This window comes from Montipora capricornis, chromosome 8, assembly GCF_036669925.1.
Source record: "Montipora capricornis isolate CH-2021 chromosome 8, ASM3666992v2, whole genome shotgun sequence".
Lineage (NCBI taxonomy): Eukaryota > Metazoa > Cnidaria > Anthozoa > Scleractinia > Acroporidae > Montipora > Montipora capricornis.
The window spans coordinates 31,412,798-31,437,797 of record NC_090890.1 but is presented as its reverse complement, the minus strand read 5'-3'; the positions used below and the strand labels follow the sequence as shown (position 1 = coordinate 31,437,797).

Sequence of the window (25,000 nt, the reverse complement as noted above, 5' to 3'; positions counted from 1 at the left end):
AACATTTTTCCTAAAAATCAAATCACTGCTGCTAATTAAAATAAAAACTGCTGCAATTTTAAAACTTTTAACGGTATGAGAGATTACAAATTTCCCTTATGTCTCAAAATACCAAAAGCTTTTCTCGAAAAACCGGTAAGGATATTTTCCACTTCCTTGAACCACTGGGCAATTGCATGGTGCCATATTTAAATTCTGCTAGAGCACTTGGACTACTAAGAAAAGATACAATTATTTTTTCGTTAAGCAACTAATGACGTGTTTTCTGGCAGTATGTTAAGAAATTTGCATACATTTCCACTCCACGAGGCATGGGCATATCATAACTCATTGTGGGTAAATTTGTAGTATCAGTAGGCCTTATGAGTTTTGTCTTGTATGTTATAGTACAGTTGCTGAGAAATGATGAATTTTTTAATTATTCGCCTTAGAGTCATTTTTATCATCGCCATCACGATTATCGGTCCTTTCTGCACAAAAAATTATTATCTGATTGAGCTCTATAAATTATTAAATAAACACAATTGTCCGCTGCTTGAATTCTTGATATCAGAACTTTTGTGTTGGTAAGAAGTAATCCTTTCCACGGCGAGCCCAGTTGGCTAAACATTCATGGAACACATCTATTCTCAGGACAAATAAGTCGGACGATACTCGCCATTTTATAAATTTGAAGGGTGGGTTTCTTTGGAAGAATACAAGATTGGATTTATGATCTCAGATCACATGGATTCTTCATTCCCAAAGAAATGAAGAATTTTCTGGCGTGACAGCATTAGTAACTAAACAGTAGTCAACTATTAGACGTGAACTGTGTTCGAAATAAAACTCTGATCTCTGTTCCTTAATGGCATCATAAACAATGGCGATTCTCCTTTGACCAACAGTGGTTTAAGCAGTCGATGGGAATCATCAGTTTCTCGAGAAAATTGAATTTCCTTAGATTTTTTTCACAACGTCTTATTCAGTGAAAAGGAATGTTGCCCATTCACCTTTGCCCGCTTTGTTTGTCGCAGTAAAACTCTTTGGTATCGGTATAATTCATGAAGGAACCTATGCGCTTCAATTTCCCCAAATAGTATGTTTCACTTGGTTGAGTTTACCAAAATAATTGTATCGCGAACTTACCAGAAGCATATTTGAAGGACTTTGTGATATCTGGATCCGAAACAATCGATGACTTTGTACTTGTCAGGGCAACGCTTTCAAGAGCGTTTATCCTCCTCTTCTGCTCGTTTAGCTCCAATTCAATCCTCAGAAACCCACCACAGTACAATACAATTGATAAAATAGATATAATAGAAGCAAAGGAAGGTAAATTCTTCTGAGTAGTCATTTTCGTGTTTTGAGTAATTTGGTTCCCTCAGTAATCGTTTTATTCAGCTTGACATGTGATACATTAAAAGATGATCCGTCAAATTCCCCACCTATATCTGTAAAGTTCACAAAGTTCACATCCGTTCTGGCAAATTTCCCTCGTTGTGATTCAATAGTTATGTTAGGTTTTGCATTGTTGACCCGTATTCAAACATAACGGGTGCGGGAGGCAACCCCTCTATCTTTTTGTATTCATCGTACATGTATGGAATTTGAAATTCCTTTTTCATCTGTTGCTTTGGCCTTTTAAGTTCGTGCATTAACTGCCACTTTTAAAGTGCGCCTTGCCTTACTTTTGAACGCACTTTCCCTCTGGGAAGTTCGCCAATCACGAATTATTTTGCGTCGTTTCTGATGACCTCTTGTGAAGGTATTCAGTGGGTTGATTGTTTTCGTGTAGTTTTCCAAAGGAACGAAAAATCCATGTTCGAGTTATTTTGCGGTCAAGATATGTGTTTACTTCGGGTTAGAGCGAGATTTGATAATCCATGTGGAAGGGAGACTTTCGTGAAATACACTTGGCCACCACGGACTCAATACTACAGTTGTTAATAAAAGAAGGAAGAGAAAACTCGATGAGGCATGGGTTAGACTCACAAGCAGCTGTAAAGAATACCGTTTAATTACTGCTGGTATGAATTGAGGTCGGTTTTACTGGCACAGGTTTGGAGAATAATTAACAAATTGATGTCAGTTTTTCATGCGTCTGTCCTGTTATTGATCATGAATTGCGTCATAACATTGTCAAAGTAGCTGTGGATGCACGAGGCGATAGCTGAGTGGATCCGCAGACTACTTTTACAATAACAAAATGGCAAAGGGGTTATAACACTTACTGTAATTGCTTAAGTAGCGGTTACAAAAATTGAACCAAGGCACTCCAAGGGAAACACCGATTCCCGTTGGCAAACTCGTTGGTTCGATTGATGACAAGAAAGGTACCCAGTTGGAAGCACACTCCTATGCAAGTGGTCACGGTTCAATAAAACCAAAACACAGGGCTAATAAATCCAAGAATTTAATCTCCGTTCACTATTTGATAAGTGAACAAACTGGTTTGATTGGAGAACTTTCATGATATTGTGCTTGGTCTACTCCTGATCTCGCATGTGATTCCAAGTTGGACTGGAGCCAATCAAATCACACATAGTGTTTATCGACCCTGATCAACCCCTGATCTTGCACGTGATTCCAAGCTGGACTGGAGCCAATGGAATCGAACAATAGAAAAACACGGCGCGTCGTGACTACGATGAAAATAAAACGTCCCAATTATTAACACGCGCTGCCTACGGCATCCCGCCTAATAATTTGAATGTGAAAGTGTGAAAGTGTTTGGTTAAACTTATTTTGTGATTGCTTTGGTTTTGCAGTTATAATGCTAAGTGTTCTTCTTAAAATCCTTGCACCACTTTTGCATCACTGACCAACTGTAACTTTGAGAAAGCTGCATGTAATGGCATTTTCAACAAGTGATAAAAATAGATCGTAACGTCTTATTACAAGGATTATATGGGATTGAAATGCGGACAAACATTGGAAAAATGTCTTTGTTTTTGTCCGCATATTAATCGCATAAGTGTTCTTCTTAAAATCCTTGCACCACTTTTGCATCAGTGACCAAATGTAACTTTGAGAAAGCTGCCTGTAATGGCATTTTCAACAAGTGATAAAAATAGATCGTAACGTCTTATTACAAAACATTATGGGATTGAAATGCGGACAAACAGTGGAAAAATGTCCGCATATTAATCCCATAATGCTTTGGGCGCTAAACTAATCGGTTCATCGCTCTTATCAATTTGTGATTAAAAAAATGCACATAATTGGCAGATTATAATGGAAAATATTTAATGCCCTCCAGTTGTCAAATGTTTTTAAAGATAATTAACGGTTGGTTTGATTGTCCGAAGAAAAGGCAGAAAAATAATTCCTCTCACTAAATTCCCCGGCATACGAGAAGCTTCCGAAATGATCACAACAAACACTCAATGCGAGAATTTATGCACAAATTTTATTTATAATTTATTGTCAGCGGACAAAAGGCTTAGGCAAATCAGACATTCACATAATTTACGAGTTTTCCGGCACGAATCATGGTCATCTTTTCGATTAATTGCTGCGGAGTGTGCGCAGCGAGCGAGCAGCAACATATTCTGGATTCGTGAGACTGGTAGGAGAAATTCTCGAATTCACCACTTTTTCCCACAATGCATCATAGTTAGCCAGAATGCGCTGCTCCATTCACCAGCTTTTTCCAGAATGCATTGCATTTGAGCAGAACGCCGCGAAACACTCGTAAGCATTCGGTGAAACAACACATCATGATGTACAAGCAGAAACCCATAAGGGTTGAAACGTGTAACGCGCGTTCACAGCTTCCGAATATTCAGTGCGAACTGATTGGTTGAATGTTTCAGTGCTAAGTACCATATTTGGAAACCCCTCCCTCTTAGCTTGTTGTTCCAAATATGGTACTTAGCAAATCGAATATTCAGAAGCTTGTTTCCCAGCATACAAGGGGCCGTTACACGTTTCAACCCTGGCGGGTTTCTGGTACAAGTGAATACTCACAACAATTCAAAATCTAGAATAAGAGGTTCTCCCATATAAATCTCATTGCACAAAGTTCTGTCACTAAATGTTTCAATCTTTAGAAACATAATAGTCAACTTCCATACTTTGTTACACCCATTTTCACAATTCTGCCAAATAATCGGATTTAAGCTTCCATCCATCAAACTTCCGGACATCGCAGGGAAGAATGACTTCGTCTTCAGTGTATTCAATCTTAAAGTTGTAGTTCACAGTTCGAATACCAAAGGAAAAATACCTTGTGCCTTACTCACTGCTGTGCCGGCACCGTTGCTTTTCTTACCAATGCTACAATCTTTCTCTTTTTATAAGAATATATTTAATAAGAATATCGAGGCTAACATTTGCAAAATGTTAAGAATATTTTAAGGATAAACCCGAGGCTCAAATAACGATATAATTTTGTGTGTTGAAAATCTGAAAGTACAATACAATTATACGTTTTTAACTTAACCGTATAAAATTACTTCTTTCTCTAAACGCAGTTGAAACAAAATCGATCACAGTGTTTCTGTGAGATATGCATTTTTTTAAAGCCAAAACGGCCAAGTGTCGTCTGACGTGACATCTTGACCTACCTGACTGCAACTAAAAGCTATGGAGGACGTTCACAATGTAACGCGACACAGATCTAGACACCGAACACTTTTAATTGATAGCCCAATACATTCTAAAATGGAAATGTCATTTAAGAATAATACAATAATATTTTCAGCCTAAAATCAGCAGAAAAATAAGAGTATGAATTCAGCCTAGGCCGGAAAAACAAGATTCTTATAAAAAAAAGTGTGTATGAATCAGTAGAAACAGAATACTCCGCTGTTGGAGACTGAAAGTTATAGTCGTTGATTGCGTAAACTTAAGTAATGAATGAGTTGCCGGTAATTGGATCCATGCCTTATACGCAAGCTATACGCAAAGGGTTCTGGGATCGCCAGGGGGCAAACATTGCAAGTTGTTGTGAGAAAATGTATGGCGGAAAGTTATTCGACGTCCAAAAAACGATTTTGCAGAGAGACACAGTTTTATCAGAAATCGATTTGGGCAATGTTGACACGTGGCAAGTGTAAGTTTCTGTTTGAATAACCGTGAAATATGAGACAAAATTTGCTGATTAACTTCCTTGCTTGCGTAAAATTTATTGTGAAATGGTCTCAAAGAAATAACTCAATAAAGCCTTTTCAGTTGTATTTACGTGTGTATGGTAGTTTGTCAGAAGAAAAGGTTTGTTCACATGTAACAGCTGGGGCATATCAGATATGAATTCCCAGTACTTGTTATCTAAATCCATCGAAACAGAGACTGCTGTATTCTATGGAAGAGGAGCATTAAAACAGCTGCCTCGAGGCAGAAGGAGATTGAAATGGTTTGCTTGAGCAGAATCATCGTACTACATTAAAGTGATTGGACTCTTACAGAGTTTGAAGAAGATAGTAGCGGCTCGAAAACCGTTAGATTTTTCTCATTGAAACAAGAACTTAACCTATGGGTGTCCTCATGTTTCTCCTCGCTCATTTCATCCCTCCAAAGAGCAATAGCTCTGTAAAAACAATTTCCATCTCCTCTGACAACGACTTCTCTCCTCTGAGGAGGTATTGTTCCAGAAGCCATATTTCGTTTATGCAAGACGTAAATAATAAGGAAACAGCCTAGACACACGTAAATACAACTAAAAGGAATTTATTTTGTTATTTCCTCCAGATTTGTACCTACTTTTGTAATATTTCGAGACCATGACGAGATGTTAATTTCACAATAAACAGCAATAAACCTTACGGATCCTCACGCGAGCAAGGTTAACCCGAGTAAATTTTATCTCATATTTCACGGTTATTCAAACAAAAACTTAGATTTGCCACGTATCAACATTGCCCAAATTGATTTCTGACAAATCTGTGTCGAAAAAAGCGTTGATCTCTCTCTAAAATAATTTTTTGGAAGTAAGTTTCCGCAATACATTTTCTTATTGCGACTTGCAATGTTTGCCCCCTGGCGATCCCAGAACCCTTTGCGTATAAACGGGGATCCGATTACTGGCAACTAATTCATTGTTAGTTTCGTTTTTTTAAATATTTAGGGTATCATGAAGAACAGATCAGTTAGAGAATGTGACAGATACCGGAAATTCCGTAGTGATCTACAATCACAGTCATAAGTCGTTTGGCATTACACATAGCTCTAATCTTTCATTATGAACTTAGTTTTGGACAGTGTCGAGATGTTGCAAAATTTTAAAGTTCCCGAACGTTCTTACGGAGTGAGATAGAAAACTTCCACTTCAGTTGGGCGGAAGTTGTAAGTGCCGGCAAGGAATATTCGAGCGAAAGTACTTGCGTAAGCATGGCCTGCTGGTGGACTGTAAGTGTGACCAAGGTTTGAATGCGAAGACGTACCAGATGACGCAAGGTTTGAAATGTAAATATCGTGTCCTCCTCCAAACGTAGGTCCATATCCATTGCAATCATATATGGAATAGATTCTAAAAGAACTGTGTCCACCCGTTTGTGGCAGCTTTGTCGGGGCCCATCCTGGCTTGTTGCGCAACGAGAACAAAAAGGCAGTAGCATCGTAGCGATAAGAACAACTAGAACCTTAACGAAAGAAAGGAATCAACCAATCAATTAATCAATCAATCAATAAAGAAACAAACAAAAATAAAATAAATAAATAAATAAATAAATAAAATAAGCAATAGGTTAAATAGGTTCCAGGCAACAGCTTCACACACCCTGTACGTGCCTGGCCTAAACAGTAACGTTAACTGGGCCTAAATGAATGAGAATCTTCACTTTCACTCCGGAGGAGAATAAAAAAAAAAAAATAAATAAGAAAAAAAATATATATATATATGATAATATTTTATTTAGTTGTTTTGTGTATTTAGGTATTGAGGGATGTACAGGGGACCTCTCAGTACAGGGATGCCATGGGGCACTAACTGGGGACACTGTACAGAACTCAAATCAAATCATACGTTGGTTTTTAGGAGATGGGAAGTCTGGTGTACCCCACGGAGAAAGACCTCTCACTGAGTACAGGGAGGTACTGAGGGGACTGAGGGTACTGAGGGATGTACAGGGGACCTCTCAGTACAGGGATGCCATGGGGAACTAACTGGGGAAACTGTACAGAAATCAAATCAAATCATACGTTGGTTTTTAGGAGAAGGGAAGTCTGGGGTACCCCAAGCAGAAAGACCTCTCACTGAGTACAGGGATGTACTGAGGGGACTGAGGGTATTGAGGGATGTACAGGGGACCTCTCAGGAGAAAGACCTCTTAGTGCAGAGTAGAGAACCAACAAACTCAACCTACATATCTGGGAATCGAATCCCCGCAACATTGGTGGGAGAAGAGTGCTCTCAGGACGAAACCATGTATGCGAAAATTGCAAACAAATTTGTTTAAAGACCCTTCCAAAATGTTGCTGGTACCAGGATAAAAAAGTTCTAGAATTCTTATTTTCACTTTCAAATTTCTTGGGAGCCGGCATCTTGAACAGTTGCATTGTGACTTGAGCCGATTGCACTGTTGTTGTAAATAAATAAATAAAGTTTAAAAACGCTCACAACACTTCAATTCTTTACGCGCCTGTTCTTGCTCTCCGCCCCCCCGTTAAGGGGGTTGGAATGAAGATTCCCTGTTGTAAAACAATAAGATCTTACTACTACCCCATGATATTCCAGTGTATCCTCCAAACACATACTCTCCAACTTGAACTATTGTAACGGTTGGTCCTTTATTATCGCATTGTTGATGAAAAGTGGTGGAGGCCCAGCCGTGATTGGACGCCTTATAACATCTCTTCCATTTGTGAGAACCGCGAGGCATGATGGGTGCTAGCCAGGTGTTGAGTGCTGCCAAATACTGCTGGTTATTTCCAATGATGCTTGAGGTTATAAAAACTTGTAAAAAAATGAACGAATCAGAATACAATTAAACAAGTCGTGTTTCAAAAAATAAATTTTCTTTATGCCTTAACTTAGCATCATCATTTTTTACAATATTATCATTAGCTGTTTATTTCCACTTTTTTGTCGATTTATTAGAGCTAAAATACTGTGGACATGAATTTCTATGAAAATGCCATAAAGAAGTTTGTTGGCTGAAATTAAACTTTCCACTTGAAACAACATACCAGTTAATCAGAAACCCATAAGGGTTGAAACGTGTAACGAGCGTTCACAGCTTCCGAATATTTAGTGCGAACTGATTGGTTGAATGTCTCAGTGCTAAGTACCATATTTGGAAACCCCTCGCTCTTGTTGTTCCAAATATGGTACCTAGCAAATTGAATATTCAGAAGCTTGTTTCCCAGCACACAAGGGGCCGTTACACGTTTCAACCTTTATGGGTTTCTGAGTTAATCCAATAGACTATAAATTTAAACTCACAAGCCAACTTTTTTAAAAAAAAGTTGGGTATGACTCACGTCATCATCATTTTAATGCGATGCAATGTTGTGTTCTTTACAGGCCTTATGAAACTTACGTTCGTTCTCTATTGGGACCAACCGTTTTTCAGTTGGTTGGGTTGATTGGGTTTTCAGTGTTCTATTCGGAAAAAACCGTTTTCGGTTGGTTTGGTTGATCAACTTTTTCAGCCGGCATCAAACTACAATCATACACAAAAGTAGTTGGGAAGGTTGTGTAAATGAACCGCACCAGAGCTGTACTTCAACCCGCTTCCGTTAAAGCGTAAAAGAAATAGTTTCACCTTCTCTTATATAGCCCCACTCCCCCCTATTCAATGTTGGAAGGTAACACAACAATTTCCCACTAAAACCATTCAGTTTTGTACAACATTGAATGACGGGGGAGGGGAGAGAAGTTATGAAGACGTCAAAAGTACTAATCTTTCCAACTATGATTGTAGGTTAAAACGATTGAAAAAGCATTGGCAGCGACCGCTGTCGTTTACGCGGGCCATTTAAAGTCGGCCGCGGGCTCCTGCCGTGTTGGTTTCGCTCAACTCGTCAACGCTGAGAAGTCTGGTAATAACTATTCCCAGGAGTTACCGCGTTTCAACCTAAAACGGTTGGAAAAGTGTTCGATTGGGAAACCTCAACCGCTTCAACCTAAAACGGTTGCGTTTGAAACGGTTGATCCCAATAGAACACGACCTTAATCAACTGAGAGAAACGACCTAGGGAGGCTTGGGGAAGGGAGTGTTTCTCTCGGCCGTTTCTCTTGATTGATTAGAGAGCTTTTTACGACGGCGACGGACACAACCACGCCGCAAAACAATGATATCATTGGGTAAAAGAGCGTAAATAATCGTGCTGCACGTGCAGCACGGATTTTAGCACGTATTTTTGCGGTACTTTGCGTAAGGACGACGTGAAATCACTAAATTTGAGGTTTTGACGACAACGAGAGCTTGCAACAGGGAATTTTTTTATTCTCTATTTTCAATTTGTCACTGCTCGTACCAATTTATTATTAGGATACTTCACCCAAATTGTAAGAAGTGAACGAGATAGAATAACCGCGAAACACTTATGGTAACGCAAAGTGATATTAAGGTCCCTAATGACAACGCACGAAGCGCGCAGGCTGCGCAGCTCGACTGACTCAGAAGTCCAGATTAAACTAAAGCAAGTGAGCAATGTATGGAACCTTCCTGGTCTGAAAGTGATCATGCCACGAAAAAGAGTGATTCTGATTTCCTCGTTTAACACTTTTAAAATAAATACTCTTAAAAAACTACGAATTTCTAAAACGGGACATATAAAGTTAGATAAATCATTTGGCCCCTCATTACAATTTACATTGAAAAGGTCACCAGATGAAAGATCCCCTCAGCTTGTCATTCCTTTAAGAGAAGCACTTCAAGATTCAAACATTTTGACCAATTATTTATTGTTTCAGTGTTTAGCCTTTACCTTGCATGTAAAATACGCTTTCTTGCTTACTGGACAAAGTAACTAACGACCATTTCTGATGAAGATTTGACAGTAATGTTAGTATCCTCTTGGCTGTTTGAATTTTTACCTTCTCCTTCAATATGGGATCCATATGGGATAAAATATGGGATAATATGGGATCATTCGATCAGTTGGAATTTGCCTCTTACCAAGAAGCTAAGAATCAAAACAAAGTTATTGATTTTAACTAATTCCTTCCCTGTAAATCTCTCTATTGAATGACGAATTACTGTGCTCTAACCCACCTTGAACTTCAATGTAGGTAGCAGTTTCTACTTTAAAGACTTGAGCACTTGTTGCTACACAGAGATAATGTCCTGTATCGTGAAGAGTCAGGTTTGTAATAATCAACGCTCCAATGGTCTGTTGAGTTCGCTCAACTGGCAGTTGACCTCCTATCCTTTTCCAACTGATCAATGGTTGTGGATCACCAGTAGCGCTACAATTTAGCCTCAGATCGGCTCCCAATCTTGCGCTTATTTTAGCAGGTGGCGTAACTGTGAACTGAGGAAGGGAGACAACAACTACGAGAGTTTTCTTTTCAACGCGACCCAAAAGATTTTCTGCTGAACAGAAGTAGTAGTCTGAGTCGTCTTTGCGAATTTGTAAAACTTGTAAAGCGCTGTTGTTGTAGCTCACTCTTCCCTGGGGTAGCTGGCCAGAGGATTTCCTCCACATAACCACAGGTGCAGGATGTCCAGTCACGTGACAAAGTGGAAGTCTAAATGTGCGTCCCTCAATTGCGTGACGAGGTCCCGGATCTAGTGAAACGCTAGGAGGAACTGAAACAAAAGGAAGTACGTTTAAGAAACCATGTTCCCTGCTAACGGAGGTCTCTTTTCTTTTTACGTTCGCTGGGCTGACGAATACGGGAAACAGACCTCTGCCATGGGTCGAAATTCACTTTGATCCAACCGCCGTCCAGAACCTTGGATGGCACTCTTCAAACCGCATGCCCCATGAAATGTTTGCTGACTGTGACTTGAGCCCACTGTGTCCCGCGCATTTCTTTACAGTCATTCCACTGTTCTTAAGTGAGCGCACAAAACATGAAGCATGACGTGAGGATTCACTGCCGTGCATGCTCAACAAAGTGAATTTCGACCTATGGCAGAGGACCCTTTTCCCGCACTTGTCAGCCCAGCGAACGCAAAAGAAAGGAGACCTGTGCTAGCAGGGAAACAATCGAAACTTAATTCCAAAGGAACGGCGATGCACTTCTGTTGAATTTTTAAAGCTAATTGATTCAATTAGCTCCCTAAATTACAATTCTTGACTAACGCAACCTTGTGACTTACACGAAACTTATAAGAAAAAACACTCTTCTCGTACAACTTCAGTTTTCTTGTGGCGAGTAACTCTGACTTCAAAGATTTTACTGAATATCGCCTTTAGAGTCAAGGAAACTGTAGAATCTATTAAGCAGTCATGGAATGTGGAAAACGTTGGAGACAATGATATTTTTCCGGTCAATGCCGGGCTTAACTATTGCCGTAGAAAAGGAATAACTGATTTACCATTCACTTCGAGCCGCACCAGAGATTGTGCCTGTCCCAAGATGTTTGATGCAGAACACTTGTATCTACCCGAGTCACTTCCAATCACCTTTGGAAAAACCAACTTTCCTTGCAAGGCTGTTGACAAACGTGTTTCTGACTTTCCCTCCAGTTTACTCCATGTAATTGAAGGTTTAGGATTACCGCTGACTGAACACTGAAAGGATGCTGTTTGAGTTTCATTAACTGTCATCTTTGCGGGCGAAACAGCGATGGTGGGAGGTGCGATGGATTCACCAGGCTCTCCTTTCGCTCCTGGTATACCTGTGGTTCCTGGGTCTCCTTTCTGTCCTTTTAACCCGATTTGTCCCCGAGGCCCCGCTGGTCCCATGATACCTTGCTTTCCACTCTTTCCAGGCGATCCCATAATTCCTCTGTCCCCTTTGTTTCCGTTCTTTCCTTTTTGTCCTCGCCTTCCCCGGTTGCCCCTTTCTCCTTTCGGTCCAGGTGGACCGGGAGGGCCTGGGGGACCTGACACATGTTTACCGTTGTTCGATTGGTAAAGTCTTACTCTCAGCTCTGATAGGAATTGTTCAATGTTTAGTCTCTTTTCTTCTGTTTGCTTGTTTTCAGTTTCGTTGTTGATGGAAGAAGTCCTGCGCCTGTGTCGATGAACGCTATCGGTTTGAGATTCTACAACAAACCATAAAATGGAAAAAAAAAGTTGTCAGTTGACAAGGCCATAAAATCACTGAGGGAATGAGGCTATATGGTCTATAAGAGGCGGGTCAAGAGAGATCTTGATGGAAAGGTCTTTTCTAATTAAAAAAAAAATGAAATTGTTGGACACGTTCCTATACTAATCGATATCTATACCGCTATAAAAAGTGTTCATTGAGAGATGTTCTTCCTTTCTAATAACATTTTCCCTAAAAATCAAAGCAATGCTTCTAATTTAAATAAAATTGCTGCAATTTTAAAACTTTAAACGGTATGAGAGATTACAAATGGCCCTTATGTCTCAAAAGACCAAAAGCTTTTCTCGAAAAACCGATAAGGATATTTTCCACTTCCTTGAACCACTGGGAAATTGCACGGTTCCATATTTAAATTCTGCTAGAGCACTTGGACTACTAAGAAAAAAAAAAAATATTTTTTCGTTGAGTAACTAATGACGTGTTTCTGGCAGTATGTTAATCAATTTTCATACATCTCCACTCCATGAGGCATGGGCACATCATTAACTCCTTGTGGGTAAGTTTTTACTATCAGTAGTTAATCAAAGGGCCTTATGAGTTTTGTCTTGTATTTTGTAGTACATTAGCAGAGAAATGATGAATTTTTGAATTGTTCGCCTTAGAGTGATTCTTATCATCATAATAATCATCATTATCATCATCTTCGTCACCATAACGATCATCGGTCCTTTTTGCCCCTAAATTATTATCTGATTGAGCTCTATAAATTATTAAATAAACACAATTGTCCGCTTCTTGAATTCGTGATCTCTGAACTTTTGTGTTGAGAGGAAATAATCGTTTCCACGGAGAGCCCAGTTGGCTTAACATTCATGGAACACATCTATTCTCAGGACAAATAATTTGGACGATACCCGCCATTTTATAAATTTGAAGGGTGCGTTTCTTTGGAAGAATCCAAGATTGGATTTATGATCTCAGATCACACGATACTTCATTCCCAAAGAAATGAAGAATCCAAAAATTGATTTTTTTTGCGTGACAGCCCAATTTCAGCAGGTTAGGATTAATGTAATCTTTATCATATCGAAGTTCTGCGAAATATTTACGACTTTCCATAAATTTCAGATACATTGAAGAAAAAAATAGCACTGAAAACACCTTGATTGCTCGCCATGAATCACATAAATGGCGGGAATGTGCACTTCAACAAGACTACTGCTGACCAAACGTAGGTTTTTCGGCTCCGTCTTTCAAATTAAAGAAACGCGTGGATCATGAATCCTAAAAATCCGGATTCAGATCTGTATTTACTAATCCACACGAAGAGTGGATTCTTCGGAGGAATAATCAATTTTCGGATTTTTAGTAAAGAAACGCAAAGAATCCGCTTTTGGATACAAGAATCAGGATTTGCATTTTCCCAAAGAAACGCATTTTTTAGTTTAAGCTATCACGGTGATAATTGTTTCTTCACTTGAATAGTCCGCACATAAGGTTTCTGTTAAGGTCAGAGAACTTGACATTCACATAATTATTTTGCCTGTTTGTTGCAATGGTGATTTCCTTTCAAAATATATGCTCTCCTCTCTTTATTACTATTATATTTAATTATCTTGCTGATGTTTGCGAATTAATTGAGAACATTGAATCCTCTTTGCTTACATCATTAGAAACTAAGCACTCGTCAACTAGTCGATTAGACGTCACTGTGTTCGAAATAAAACTCTGATCTCTGTTCCTTAATGGCATCATAAACAATGGCGATTCTCCTTTGGCCAACAGTGGTTTAAGCAGTCGATGGGAATCATCAGTTTCTCGAGAAAATTGAATTTCCTTAGATTTCTTTTTCACAACGTCTTATTCAGTGAAAAGGAATGTTGTCCATTCACCTTTGCCCGCTTTGTATGTCGCAGTAGATTTCTTTGGTATCGGTATAATTCATGAAGGAACCTATGCGCTTCAATTTCCCCAAACAGTATGTTTCACTTGGTTGAATTTTCCAAAGTAATTGTATCGCGTACTTACCAGAAGCATATTTGAAGGACTTTGTGATGTCTGGATCCGAAACAATCGATGATTTTGTACTTGTCAGGGCAACGCTTTCAAGAGCGTTTATCCTCCTCTTCTGCTCGTTTAGCTCCAATTCAATCCTCAGAAACCCACCACAGTACAATACAATTGATAAAATAGATATAATAGAAGCAAAGGAAGGTAAATTCTTCTGAGTAGTCATTTTCGTGTTTTGAGTAATTTGGTTCCCTCAGTAATCGTTTTGTTCAGCTTGACATGTGATACCTTAAAAGATGATCCGTCAAATTCCCCACCTGTAGATCTGTAAAGTTCACAAAGTTCACATCCGTTCTGGCAAATTTCCCTCGTTGTGAAACATAACGGGTGCGGGAGGCAACCCCTCTATTTTTTTGAATTCATCGTACATGTATGGAATTTGAAATTCCTTTTTCATCTGTTGCTTTGGCCTTTTAAGTTCATGCATTAACTGCCACTTTTAAGGTGCGCCTTGCCTTACTTTTGAACGCGCTTTCCCTCTGGGAAGTTCGCCAATCACGAATTAATTATTTTGCGTCGTTTCTGATTACCTCTTGTGAAGGTATTCAGTGGGTTGATTGTTTTCGTGTAGTTTTCCAAAGGAACGAAAAATCCATGTTCGAGTTATTTTGCGGTCAAGATATGTGTTTACTTCGGGTTAGAGCGAGATTTGATAATCCATGTGGAAGGGAGACTTTCGTGAAATACACTTGGCCACCACGGACTCAATACTACAGTTGTTAATAAAAGAAGGAATAGAAAACTCGATGAGCCAAGGCTTAGACTAACGAGCAACTATAAAGAATCCCGTTTAATTACTGCTGATATCAAATATACATGGTTCAAGAACATGTTTACTGATAAGAAGCAACCGACCTACGATCTGTGGGCGCCGACATTTTTCACCCTCTCAACAAGACGCCTGGAGGCGTTTACGCGGGATGGGTCGAGGTAAGGAATAAAACGTTTTGTAGCAATAATCACAGTCCGTTGACACAAGCAAGCAAGCTTGCGTCAGGAAGGCTTCTGCTTGCATTAAAGTGGCAACGAGGGAAACCCTGAATTTGAACAGTGGAGTGGCAACGACACAAGGAGTGTTCTCACATGAAGTAAATTAAGAAACTGATCGGTCCCTGTGAGGATGTGTAATTTGACTGCTGGAAAGGACCATTTTCAGTCTTTGGTTTTGAAAATTTGAGTTTAGCCAATGCAATGGATAATGCATGAGTCAACGAAAACCCCGAGAAAATTTGGCCCGAGAAGGTGGGGCATTGCACAGCGTTTGGCAAATCTAGCTGTCCCGTGGGGTGAAGTATACGTGGGGATTTTTCCAGAATCTGTTCATTGCACAAGCTAACAACTTCCACACAACTATAAAGTTCAGCTATAAAATTTCAAAGAAGGGGATCACTTTCCTAGACACAATAATATACAAAGGAGAACGATTCGAAAAAGAATCTATTCTCGATATCAAAACATATCACAAGCCCATCGCGAATGAAACCTTCTAATACATGCATTTTAGCTACTGTTACCCGCCCAGTGCCAAGAGGGGTTTTATCAAAGGAGAGGCTATTAGGCTCTTCCAAATAAACTCTTCAAAACAACATTTGAGGAGGCACTCTCTCGATTCAAAGCCCTCCTTGAAGAGCGAGGCTACCCTACACATGTTATCGAGAGAACACTATACAAGGTCAATTTTTCTGGCACTTTAACAAGAACTCAAAACCACCGAGAAAGTTTTACCATTTGTCACTAACTAAAACTCAGCGGTGTTAAATCTTCAAGCAATACCGACGCGTAACTGGAGTTTTATTGAAAACCAGCTATTACTGGCAAACATATTCAAGAAACCTCCTTAATATCATCCAGGACATACTCGTTAAAGCAAAACTGAGAATTGACCGTGCAGGTATGTCGCATTCTTTTAAATATCTACTGTTTGTGTTGAAAAGGAGAAAATGAGGAGATGATTGGCTATGATAATCCTGGGTGCCCCATCATGCGGTTCCACATTGGAATGGTGGGGGCCCCAGAGGAGAATTGATGTCAGCTTTTCATGCGTCTGTCCTGTTAGTGATTATGAATTGCGTCATAACATTGTCAAAGTAGCTGTGGATCCACGAGGTGATAGCCGAGTGGATCCGCAGACTACTTTTACAATAACAAAAAGGCAGAGGGGTCAAAATTAAGTCAAAACACGACAAGAAAGCGAGACACAAATGCGAGAAACTTCAATCTGACGCATCGCGTCATTATCGCATAAATTATAAAATTATGTGTCTGTCCGCTTATTGAAAATAAAAATTAGCCAATGAGCGCGCGAGAATTTTTGCAGGCATTGTAAAATATATATTTTATAACACTTATTGTAATTTTAAGTAGCGGTCACAAAAATTGAACCATGGCAGTCCAAGGGAAACACCGATTCCCGTTGGCAAACTCGTTGGTTCGATCGATGACAAGAAAGGTACCCAGTTGGAAGCACACTCCTATGCAAGTGGTCACGGTTCAATAAAACCAAAACACAGGGATAATAAATCCAAGAATTTAATCTCCGTTCACTATTTGATAAGTGAACAAACTGGTTCGATTGGAGAACTTTCATGATATTGTGCTTGGTCTACTCCTGATCTCGCACGTGATTCCAAGTTGGACTGCAGCCAATCAAATCACACATAGTGTTTATCCACCCTGATCGACCCCTGATCTTGCACGTGATTCCATGGTGGACTGGAGCCAATGGAATCGAACAATAGAAAAACACGGCGCTTCTTGACTACGATGAAAATAAAACGTCCCAATTATCAACACGCGCTGCCTACGGCAGAATGTGAAAGTGTGAAAGTGTTTGGTTAAAGTTATTTTGTGATTGCTTTGGTTTTGCAGTGAAATGCTAAGTGTTCTTCTTAAAAGCCTTGCACCACTTTTGCATCACTGACCAAATGTAACTTTGAGAAAGCCGCCTGTAATGGCATTTTCAACAAGTGATAAAAATAGATCGTAACGTCTTATTACAAAACATTATGGGATTGAAAGACGGACAAACGTTGGAAAAATGTCCGCATATTAATCCCATAATGCTTTGGGCGCTAAACTAATCGGTTCATCGCTCTCATCAATTTGTGATTAAAACATGCACACAATTGGCAGATTATAATGGAAAATATTTAATACCCTCCAGTTGTGAAATGTTTTTAAAGATAATTAACGGTTGGTTTGATTGTCCGAGGAAAAGGCAGAAAAATAATTCCTCTCACTAGATTCCCCGGCATACGAGAAGCTTCCGAAATGATCACAACAAACACTCAATGCGAGAATTTATGCACAAATTTTATTTATAATTTATTGTCAGCGGCAAAAGGCGTAGGCAAATCAGACATTCACATAATATACGAGTTTGTATACTACGAGTTTGTATAATATACGGCGTTGCCGCCGGTCCGGCGTATATTCTACAGCCGCGAGGAGTTATTTGCTCAGGATGCCAGGGCTCATTTCCACCAGCTGAAGCGCTTTGGTTTGCTCCGATACCGCGGACCGAGGCTTAAAAACAGGGGAAGGATTAACACTCGAATTTGCCCGATTCCAACTAAGAAGCTACGACAACCTAAAATGTATGGCATACCTACTATTCTATCGACTAATGTCAGGTCACTGCCCAAGAACGTAGATGAGATCCAGCAAATCGCAGAACTAAACTCTGCTGGGGCAATTTGTATAACAGAGTCTTGGCTGTCTACTGATATTCCAGATTCCTGCGTTGCTATTCCTGGCTTCAATCTATTTCGCAAGGACCGTATTAATCTGACTACAGGAGGTGGAGTGTGTGTTTATTTAGACCAGAAAATTACCGTGTAAATTATTACAGTCCAGCGATCAAGAGGATGTTGAGTAGTTGTAGATTTCAATGAGACCTCATAGTTTGCCAAGGCAAACAACATCTATTGTTTTAGGTGTTATCTATCACTCGACCAGCAATCGTGAGCCCGAGAATGTTATTCTTCGTGATCATATACAAAGGAACCTTGATGCGCTACTGTTGATGCAACCTAATGCACTTGTTGTGTTAACTGGTGATTTTAACCCTACTTCAACTGGGTTTCGAGCATAATATATAACTGGCAGGGGTGAACCAACTGAAACAACTTGTATCCTTCAAAACTCGCGATACTGGCACGCTGGACCGGTTTTTTACTAACAGACCCCAAGCTATTTACTCTATCACAGCTTCCGAAGGTCGGATCATCGGATCATTACACTATCTTAGCTAAACCAGTATCCGCCCCTCTCCGCACTACCCACACAACTGAGAAAATTGTTGTGCGTGATATGCGAGATAGTGCGTGGCGTGCTCTCAGACAATGGATAACTCAAAAGGATTGGACCCCAATTCTTAATGCCTCCTCGTGCGAGCAAAAGTTTCAACTGTTCATGTCTGAGCTTGATGATACCATTTGTATTTTCCTCCCGCAGAAGACCATAAAGAAACATTCTACCGATCGCCCTTGGAAAACTAGTAGGATCAAATTGTGGATCGGTAAACGCCAATCCTCATTTTCTAGACACGGAAAGGACTCAAATGCCTATCGTCATTGGAGAAACAATGCTCAAGTTGCAATAAAAACGGCAAAACATCACTACTATCAGAAAAAGGTTGCGGAGGTCAAACATGTGAATCCTGCGAAATGGTGGAGGGAAATAAAAAAGCTAGCAGGATGCCAGGATGCTAAGCAGGAGTGGTACCATCAGTTCCTTGATAAAGAAACAGATATTAAGCGTTTAGCAAATAAGATCAACAGTTATTTTGTTGGGTTGACTGACCATTTCCAACCACTGTGTCAAGGTGTCCCCCCGCTATCTGTTCCTGTTGAATTTTTAATTTCAGAATTTGATGCATATAAGTCCTTGTCATCGCTCGAAAGCAGTCTTCCCTGATAACATACCTAACCGGCTCCTGAAATAGTTTGCCCTAGAGTTAGTCCCCCTTGTTTGTGACATTTACAACCAGTCTCTAAGGGAGGGGTCCATACCAGCTTTTCTGAAATCTTCTATTGTTACGCCTATCCCTAAAGTGTCTCTCCTCGGGCTTATTGAACAAGATCTAAGGCCTATATCTCTTACTTGTACCATGGCAAAGATTATGGAGGGCTTTACCTGTTCCAGACTCCTATCCCAGTTGGAAGGCAAGATCGACCCCTGTTAGTTCTCCCGTAAGGGGCATTCTAAGACAGATGCCCTTCTATATATGCTTCAAGAGATCTACGAAGCAGTTGATGGTGGTGAGGCGTCGGCTCGGGTATTCTTCGCAGACTTTTCTAAGGGGTTTGATTTGATTGATCACTCAATATTGATGCAGGAACTCAGTCGCTGATCTCGAAGTTCATCCAGTTCTTTTATCTTGGATTACATCATTTTTGACATACCGGAAGCAAGCCTTTAGAATCGGAAGTACGTTGTCTGATTGGCTGACACTAAAAGGAGGAGTACCACAAGTAATTAAATTGGGAGTGATCTTCTTTACGGTGATGACAAACAGACTGCTCTCTGACTGGCGGCTGCTCATCAAATACGTCGATGATACCAGTGCTCTCGAAATAATTCCAAGGAACTCCACTAGCTTTTTTAATGTCTTGGCTTCAGACATTCATAATTTTACCATTGCTCATAATATGAGACTCAATCCAACTAAGTGTAAAGAAATGCACATTAATTTCCTACGCAACTCTAATTGTCTCATTAATCCCATAATAATTGACGGCAATTTCATCAATAGTGTCAATACTTATAAGATCTTAGGAGTTATTATGGACAATGACCTGAAGTGGAACTCTCATGTTGATTACATTATTAAGAAAGCTTGTAAGAAGTGATATTCACTTAGAGTTCTGTGCAGAGCCAGGGTGTCCCAACCCAACATGTGAGGGTATACCTTGCCTCAGTTCGGCCAGTTTTGGAGTATGCAGTACCGGTCTGGCAGGACATTCCTGCCTATCTGTCCGAAGCCATAGAGCGAGTGCAAAAAAGGGCGCTTAACATAATTTACCCCGAAGCAGAGTCATACGCTCATACACTACAATTAGGTAATCTAAATAGGTTAGATGATAGAAGAGTACACTTGTGTTACAAATATATGGCGAAAATGAAGTCCCCAGCCACCCTTTGCATCATCTGCTCCCCAGTCCACTCTTGGACGCGCCTAACTATCCCTTAAGGCAGAAAACACAAAAGTATTATCTTTTCCAGAACAAGCAGGCCTGTAGGACTAAGAGAGTAGAAAAGTTTTTTACTTTTAAATATTTTATGTGACTAATTGATAGTACCACAAGTATTGTTATACTTGTAAATTATTGTATTTTAGATAATTTAAGATTGTAAAACGTACTCGTTAATTCAGTTGTTTTACTGCAAGAGAGTTTTTAATAAACTACTATTATTTATTTATAAGGGTTGAAATGTGTAACGCGCGTTCACAGCTTCCGAATATTCAGTGCGAACTGATTGGTTGAATGTTTCAGTGCTAAGTACCATATTTGGAAACCCCTCGCTCTTGTTGTTCCAGATATGGTACTTAGCAAATCGAATATTCAGAAGTTTGTTTCCCAGCACACAAGGGGCCGTTACACGTTTCAACCCTTGCGGGTTTCTGGTACAAGTGAATATTCACAACAATTCAAAATCTAGATTAAGTCCTCGCATATAAATCTCATTGCACAAAGTTCTGTCACTAAATGTTTCAATGTTTAGAAACATAATAGTCAACTTCCATACTTTGTTACACCCATTTTCACAATTCTGCCAAATAATCGCATTTAAGCTTCCATCCATCAAATGTCCGGACATCGCAGGGAAGAATGACTTCGTCTTCAGTGTATTCAATCATAAAGGTTTAGTTCACAGTTCGAATACCAAAGGAAAAATACCTTGTGCCTTACTCACTGTATGGCGGAAAGTTATTCGACGTCCAAAAAACGATTTTGCAGAGAGACACAGTTTTATCAGAAATCGATTTGGGCAATGTTGACACGTGGCAAGTGTAAGTTTCTGTTTGAATAACCGTGAAATATGAGACAAAATTTGCTGATTAACTTCCTTGCTTGCGTAAAATTTATTGTGAAATGGTCTCAAAGTATTACAAAATTAGGAATAAATTTGGAAGAAATAACTCAATAAAGCCTTTTCAGTTGTATTTACGTGTGTATGGTAGTTTGACAGAAGAAAAGGTTTGTTCACATGTAACAGCTGGGGCATATCAGATATGAATTCCCAGTACTTGTTATCTAAATCCATCGAAACAGAGACTGCTGTATTCTATGGAAGAGGAGCATTAAAACAGCTGCCTCGAGGCAGAAGGAGATTGAAATGGTTTGCTTGAGCAGAATCATCGTACTACATTTAAGTGATTGGACTCTTACAGAGTTTGTAGAAAATAGTAGCGGCTCGAAAACCGTTGGATTTTTCTCAATGAAACAAGAACTTAACCTATGGGTTTCCTCATGTTTCTCCTCGCTCATTTCATCCCTCCAAAGAGCAATAGCTCTGTAAAAACAATTTCCATCTCCTCTGACAACGACTTCTCTCCTCTGAGGAGGTATTGTTCCAGAAGCCATAATTCGTTTATGCAAGACGTAAATAATAAGAAAACAGCCTAGACACACGTAAATACAACTAAAAGGAATTTATTTTGTTATTTCCTCCAGATTTGTACCTACTTTTGTAATATTTCGAGACCATGACGAGATGTTAATTTCACAATAAACAGCAATAAACCTTACGGATCCTCACGCGAGCAAGGTTAACCCGAGTAAATTTTATCTCATATTTCACGGTTATTCAAACAAAAACTTACATTTGCCACGTATCAACATTGCCCAAATCGATTTCTGATAAATCTGTGTCGAAAAAAGCGTTGATCTCTCTCTAAAATAATTTTTTGGAAGTAAGTTTCCGCCATACATTTTCTTTTTGCGACTTGCAATGTTTGCCCCTGGCGATCCCAGAACCCTTTGCGTATAAACGGGGATCCGATTACTGGCAACTAATTCATTGTTAGTTTCGTTTTTTTAAATATTTAGGGTATCATGAAGAACAGATCAGTTAGAGAATGTGACAGATACCGGAAATTCCGTAGTGATCTACAATCACAGTCATAACTCGTTTGGCATTACACAAAGCTCTAATCTTTCATTATGAACTTAGTTTTGGACAGTGTTGAGATGTTGCAAAATTTTAAAGTTCCCGAACGTTTCTACGGAGTGAGATAGAAAACTTCCACTTCAGTTGGGCGGAAGTTGTAAGTGCCGGCAAGGAATGTTCGAGCGAAAGTACTTGCGTAAGCATGGCCTGCTGGTGGACTGTAAGTGTGACCAAGGTTTGAATACGAAGACGTACCAGATGACGCAAGGTTTGAAATGCGAATATCGTGTCCTCCTCCAAACGTAGGTCCATGTCTATTGCAGTCGTATATGGAATACCTATTCGAACCATATCGACCCGTTTGTGGCAGCTTTGTCGGGGCCCATCCTGGCTTGTTGCGCAACGAGAACAAAAAGGCAGTAGCATCGTAGCGATAAGAACAACTAAAACCTTAACGAAAGAAAGGAATCAATCAATCAATCAACAAAGAAACAAACAAAAATAAAAAATAAATAAATAAATAAAATAAGCAATGGGTTCAGACAACAGCTTCACACGTCCTGTACGTGCCTGTCCTAAACAGTAACGTGAACTGGGCCTAAATTGAAAGAGAATCTTCACTTTCATTCCGGAGGAGAATAAAAAATAAAATATAAAAATAATGATATAGTAATATTTTATTTAATTGTTAAGTGTATTTAGTGATGCCATGGGGCACTAACTGGGGACACTGTACAGAAATCAAATCAAATCATACGTTGGTTTTTAGGAGAAGGGAAGTCTGGGGTACCCCACGCAGAAAGACCTCTCAGTACAGGGATGTACTGAGGGGACTGAGGGTACTGAGGGATGTACAGGGGACCTCTTAGTAAAGGGATGCCATGGGGCACTAACTATGGGGACACTGTACGGAAATCAAATCAAATCATACGTTGGTTTTTAGGACAAGGGAAGTCTGGGGTACCCAACGCAGAAAGACCTCTCACTGAGTACAGGGATGTACTGAGGGGACTGAGGGTACTGAGGGATGTACAGGGGACCTCTCAGTACAGGGATGCCATGGGGCACTAACTGGGGACACTGTACAGAAATCAAATCAAATCATACGTTGGTTTTTAGGAGAAGGGAAGTCTGGGGTACCCCAAGCAGAAAGACCTCTCACTGAGTACAGGGATGTACTGAGGGGACTGAGGGTACTGAGGGATGTACAGGGGACCTCTCAGGAGAAAGGCCTCTCAGTGCAGAGTAGAGAACCAACAAACTCAACCTACATATGACGCCAAGTCTGTGAGTCGAATCCGCGCAACATTGGTGGGTGGAGTGCTCTCAGGAGGAAACCATGTATGCGAAAATTGCAAACAAATTTGTTTAAAGACCCTTCCATAAAGTTGCTGGTACCAGGATAAAAAAGTTCTAGAATTCTTATTTTCACTTTCAAATTTCTTAGGAGCCGGCATCTTGAACAGTTGCATTGTGACTTGAGCCGATTGCACTATTGTTGTAAATAAATAAATAAATAAAGTTTAAAAACGCTCAAAACACTTCAATTCTTTGCGCGCCTGTTCTTGCTCTCCGCCCCCCGCCCAAAAGAAAAAAATGCGAGAGCGGCCCCGTTAAGGGGGTTGGAATGAAGAGTCCCTGTTGTAAAACAATAAGATCTTACTACTACCCCATGATATTCCAGTGTATCCTCCAAACACATACTCTCCAACTTGAACTATTGTAACGGTTGGTCCTTTATTATCGCATTGTTGATGAAAAGTGGTGGAGGCCCAGCCGTGGTTGGACGCCTTATAACATCTCTTCCATTTGTGAGAACCGCGTGGCATGATGGGTGTTAGCCAGGTGTTGAGTGCTGCCAAATACTGCTGGTTATTTCCAACGATGCTTGAGATAATAAAACCCTCATCTAGATGAACGAATCATAATATAATAGAACAAGTCGTGTTGAGTAAATGTCCATGATGCCTTATAGCGTATTTTCGTTATCGTTTTTTATCATTATCATCATTATCTGTTCATTTTAAGTTTCGTTTCTCGATATATTGGAGCTAAAACACTGCGGACATGAATTTCTATGAAAGCGTTCAAGGGTTTTGTTTCATTAAAAGGGACAGCGTCACGCTTCAGGCTCCTGAAGAGAAGCATTCACTGAAATTTAACTTTCCAGTTGAGACAAAATATTAATTAAACTTATGCCCCGTTCACACCAAACCTTACGCATGTTTTGAAGATGTTTAGTTAAACAAGGTTTCAAAGTGTTTTCCTTTTGAACAATGAATACTGATTTTTGTCGACAACAAATTTAGCACAGATCAAAGCATGGATTGAAACTTACCTGAATCTGATGAAAAATCCGGTGCTACATATTTCTGACTGACTTTCAATTTGTTAATCCCAGGTTAATTCAAAATGTCTAGTTGGTGTGAATGGGGTATTAGTCCCTTGTTTTGTAAATCAACTGGGAGAAATGGCCGAGGGAAGCTTGGGGAAGGGGGTGCGCTCTCGATCACGTGACAAAAAAATGCTGAGTAGTCCAGATTAATCTAAGGCAGCGTTTAAACAAACGCGGTTTCATTTGTAACCGCATCGTTTTCAATGCGGTTACAACCTTCTGTTTAAACGACACCAATCGAGACTGCTGCCTAAACCGTGTCGATTTAAAACCGCTGCCAAAAGTGGAGCGTTTTCAAAACGATGTGGTTTCATCTGTCGTGTAAACAG

General features: G+C 39.8%; 2 protein-coding genes and 1 pseudogene across 7 annotated transcripts in view; all 3 read right to left on the bottom strand.

Annotated features, from left to right (window-relative positions):
* Window positions 1-1,388, bottom strand: part of LOC138059206 (roundabout homolog 2-like) — an 8,579-nt pseudogene extending 7,191 nt beyond the window's left edge.
* A 2,618-nt stretch (window positions 1,389-4,006) lies between these two features.
* LOC138059201 (contactin-5-like) lies at window positions 4,007-14,379 on the bottom strand. 3 transcript variants are annotated; one of them, XM_068904753.1, is made up of 5 exons: window positions 14,120-14,379; window positions 11,415-12,086; window positions 10,143-10,679; window positions 7,637-7,876; window positions 4,007-6,563 (listed from the first exon to the last, which is right to left on the bottom strand). In XM_068904753.1, the coding sequence occupies exons 1-5, from the start codon at window positions 14,325-14,327 to the stop codon at window positions 6,223-6,225; spliced, it is 1,998 nt and encodes a 665-aa protein (XP_068760854.1). In that variant the 5' UTR covers window positions 14,328-14,379; the 3' UTR covers window positions 4,007-6,222. The 3 variants fall into 3 exon arrangements, with proteins under 3 accessions (XP_068760854.1, XP_068760855.1, XP_068760857.1); XM_068904754.1 differs by having other exon boundaries at window positions 7,643-7,876; XM_068904756.1 differs by having other exon boundaries at window positions 6,426-6,563; window positions 7,678-7,876.
* Window positions 14,380-20,406: 6,027 nt separating this feature from the next.
* LOC138059199 (roundabout homolog 1-like) overlaps window positions 20,407-25,000 on the bottom strand; it is a 13,193-nt gene continuing 8,599 nt past the window's right edge. For 2 of the 4 annotated variants that reach the window (XM_068904749.1, XM_068904751.1), the window contains 2 exons: window positions 23,943-24,185; window positions 20,407-22,726 (listed from right to left, as the gene is read on the bottom strand). In XM_068904749.1, coding sequence (XP_068760850.1) covers window positions 22,389-22,726; window positions 23,943-24,185 — 581 coding nt within the window. In that variant the 3' untranslated portion in view covers window positions 20,407-22,388. The remainder of the gene's footprint in view (window positions 22,727-23,942; window positions 24,186-25,000) is intronic. The other 2 variants (XM_068904750.1, XM_068904752.1) reach the window with 2 other exon arrangements.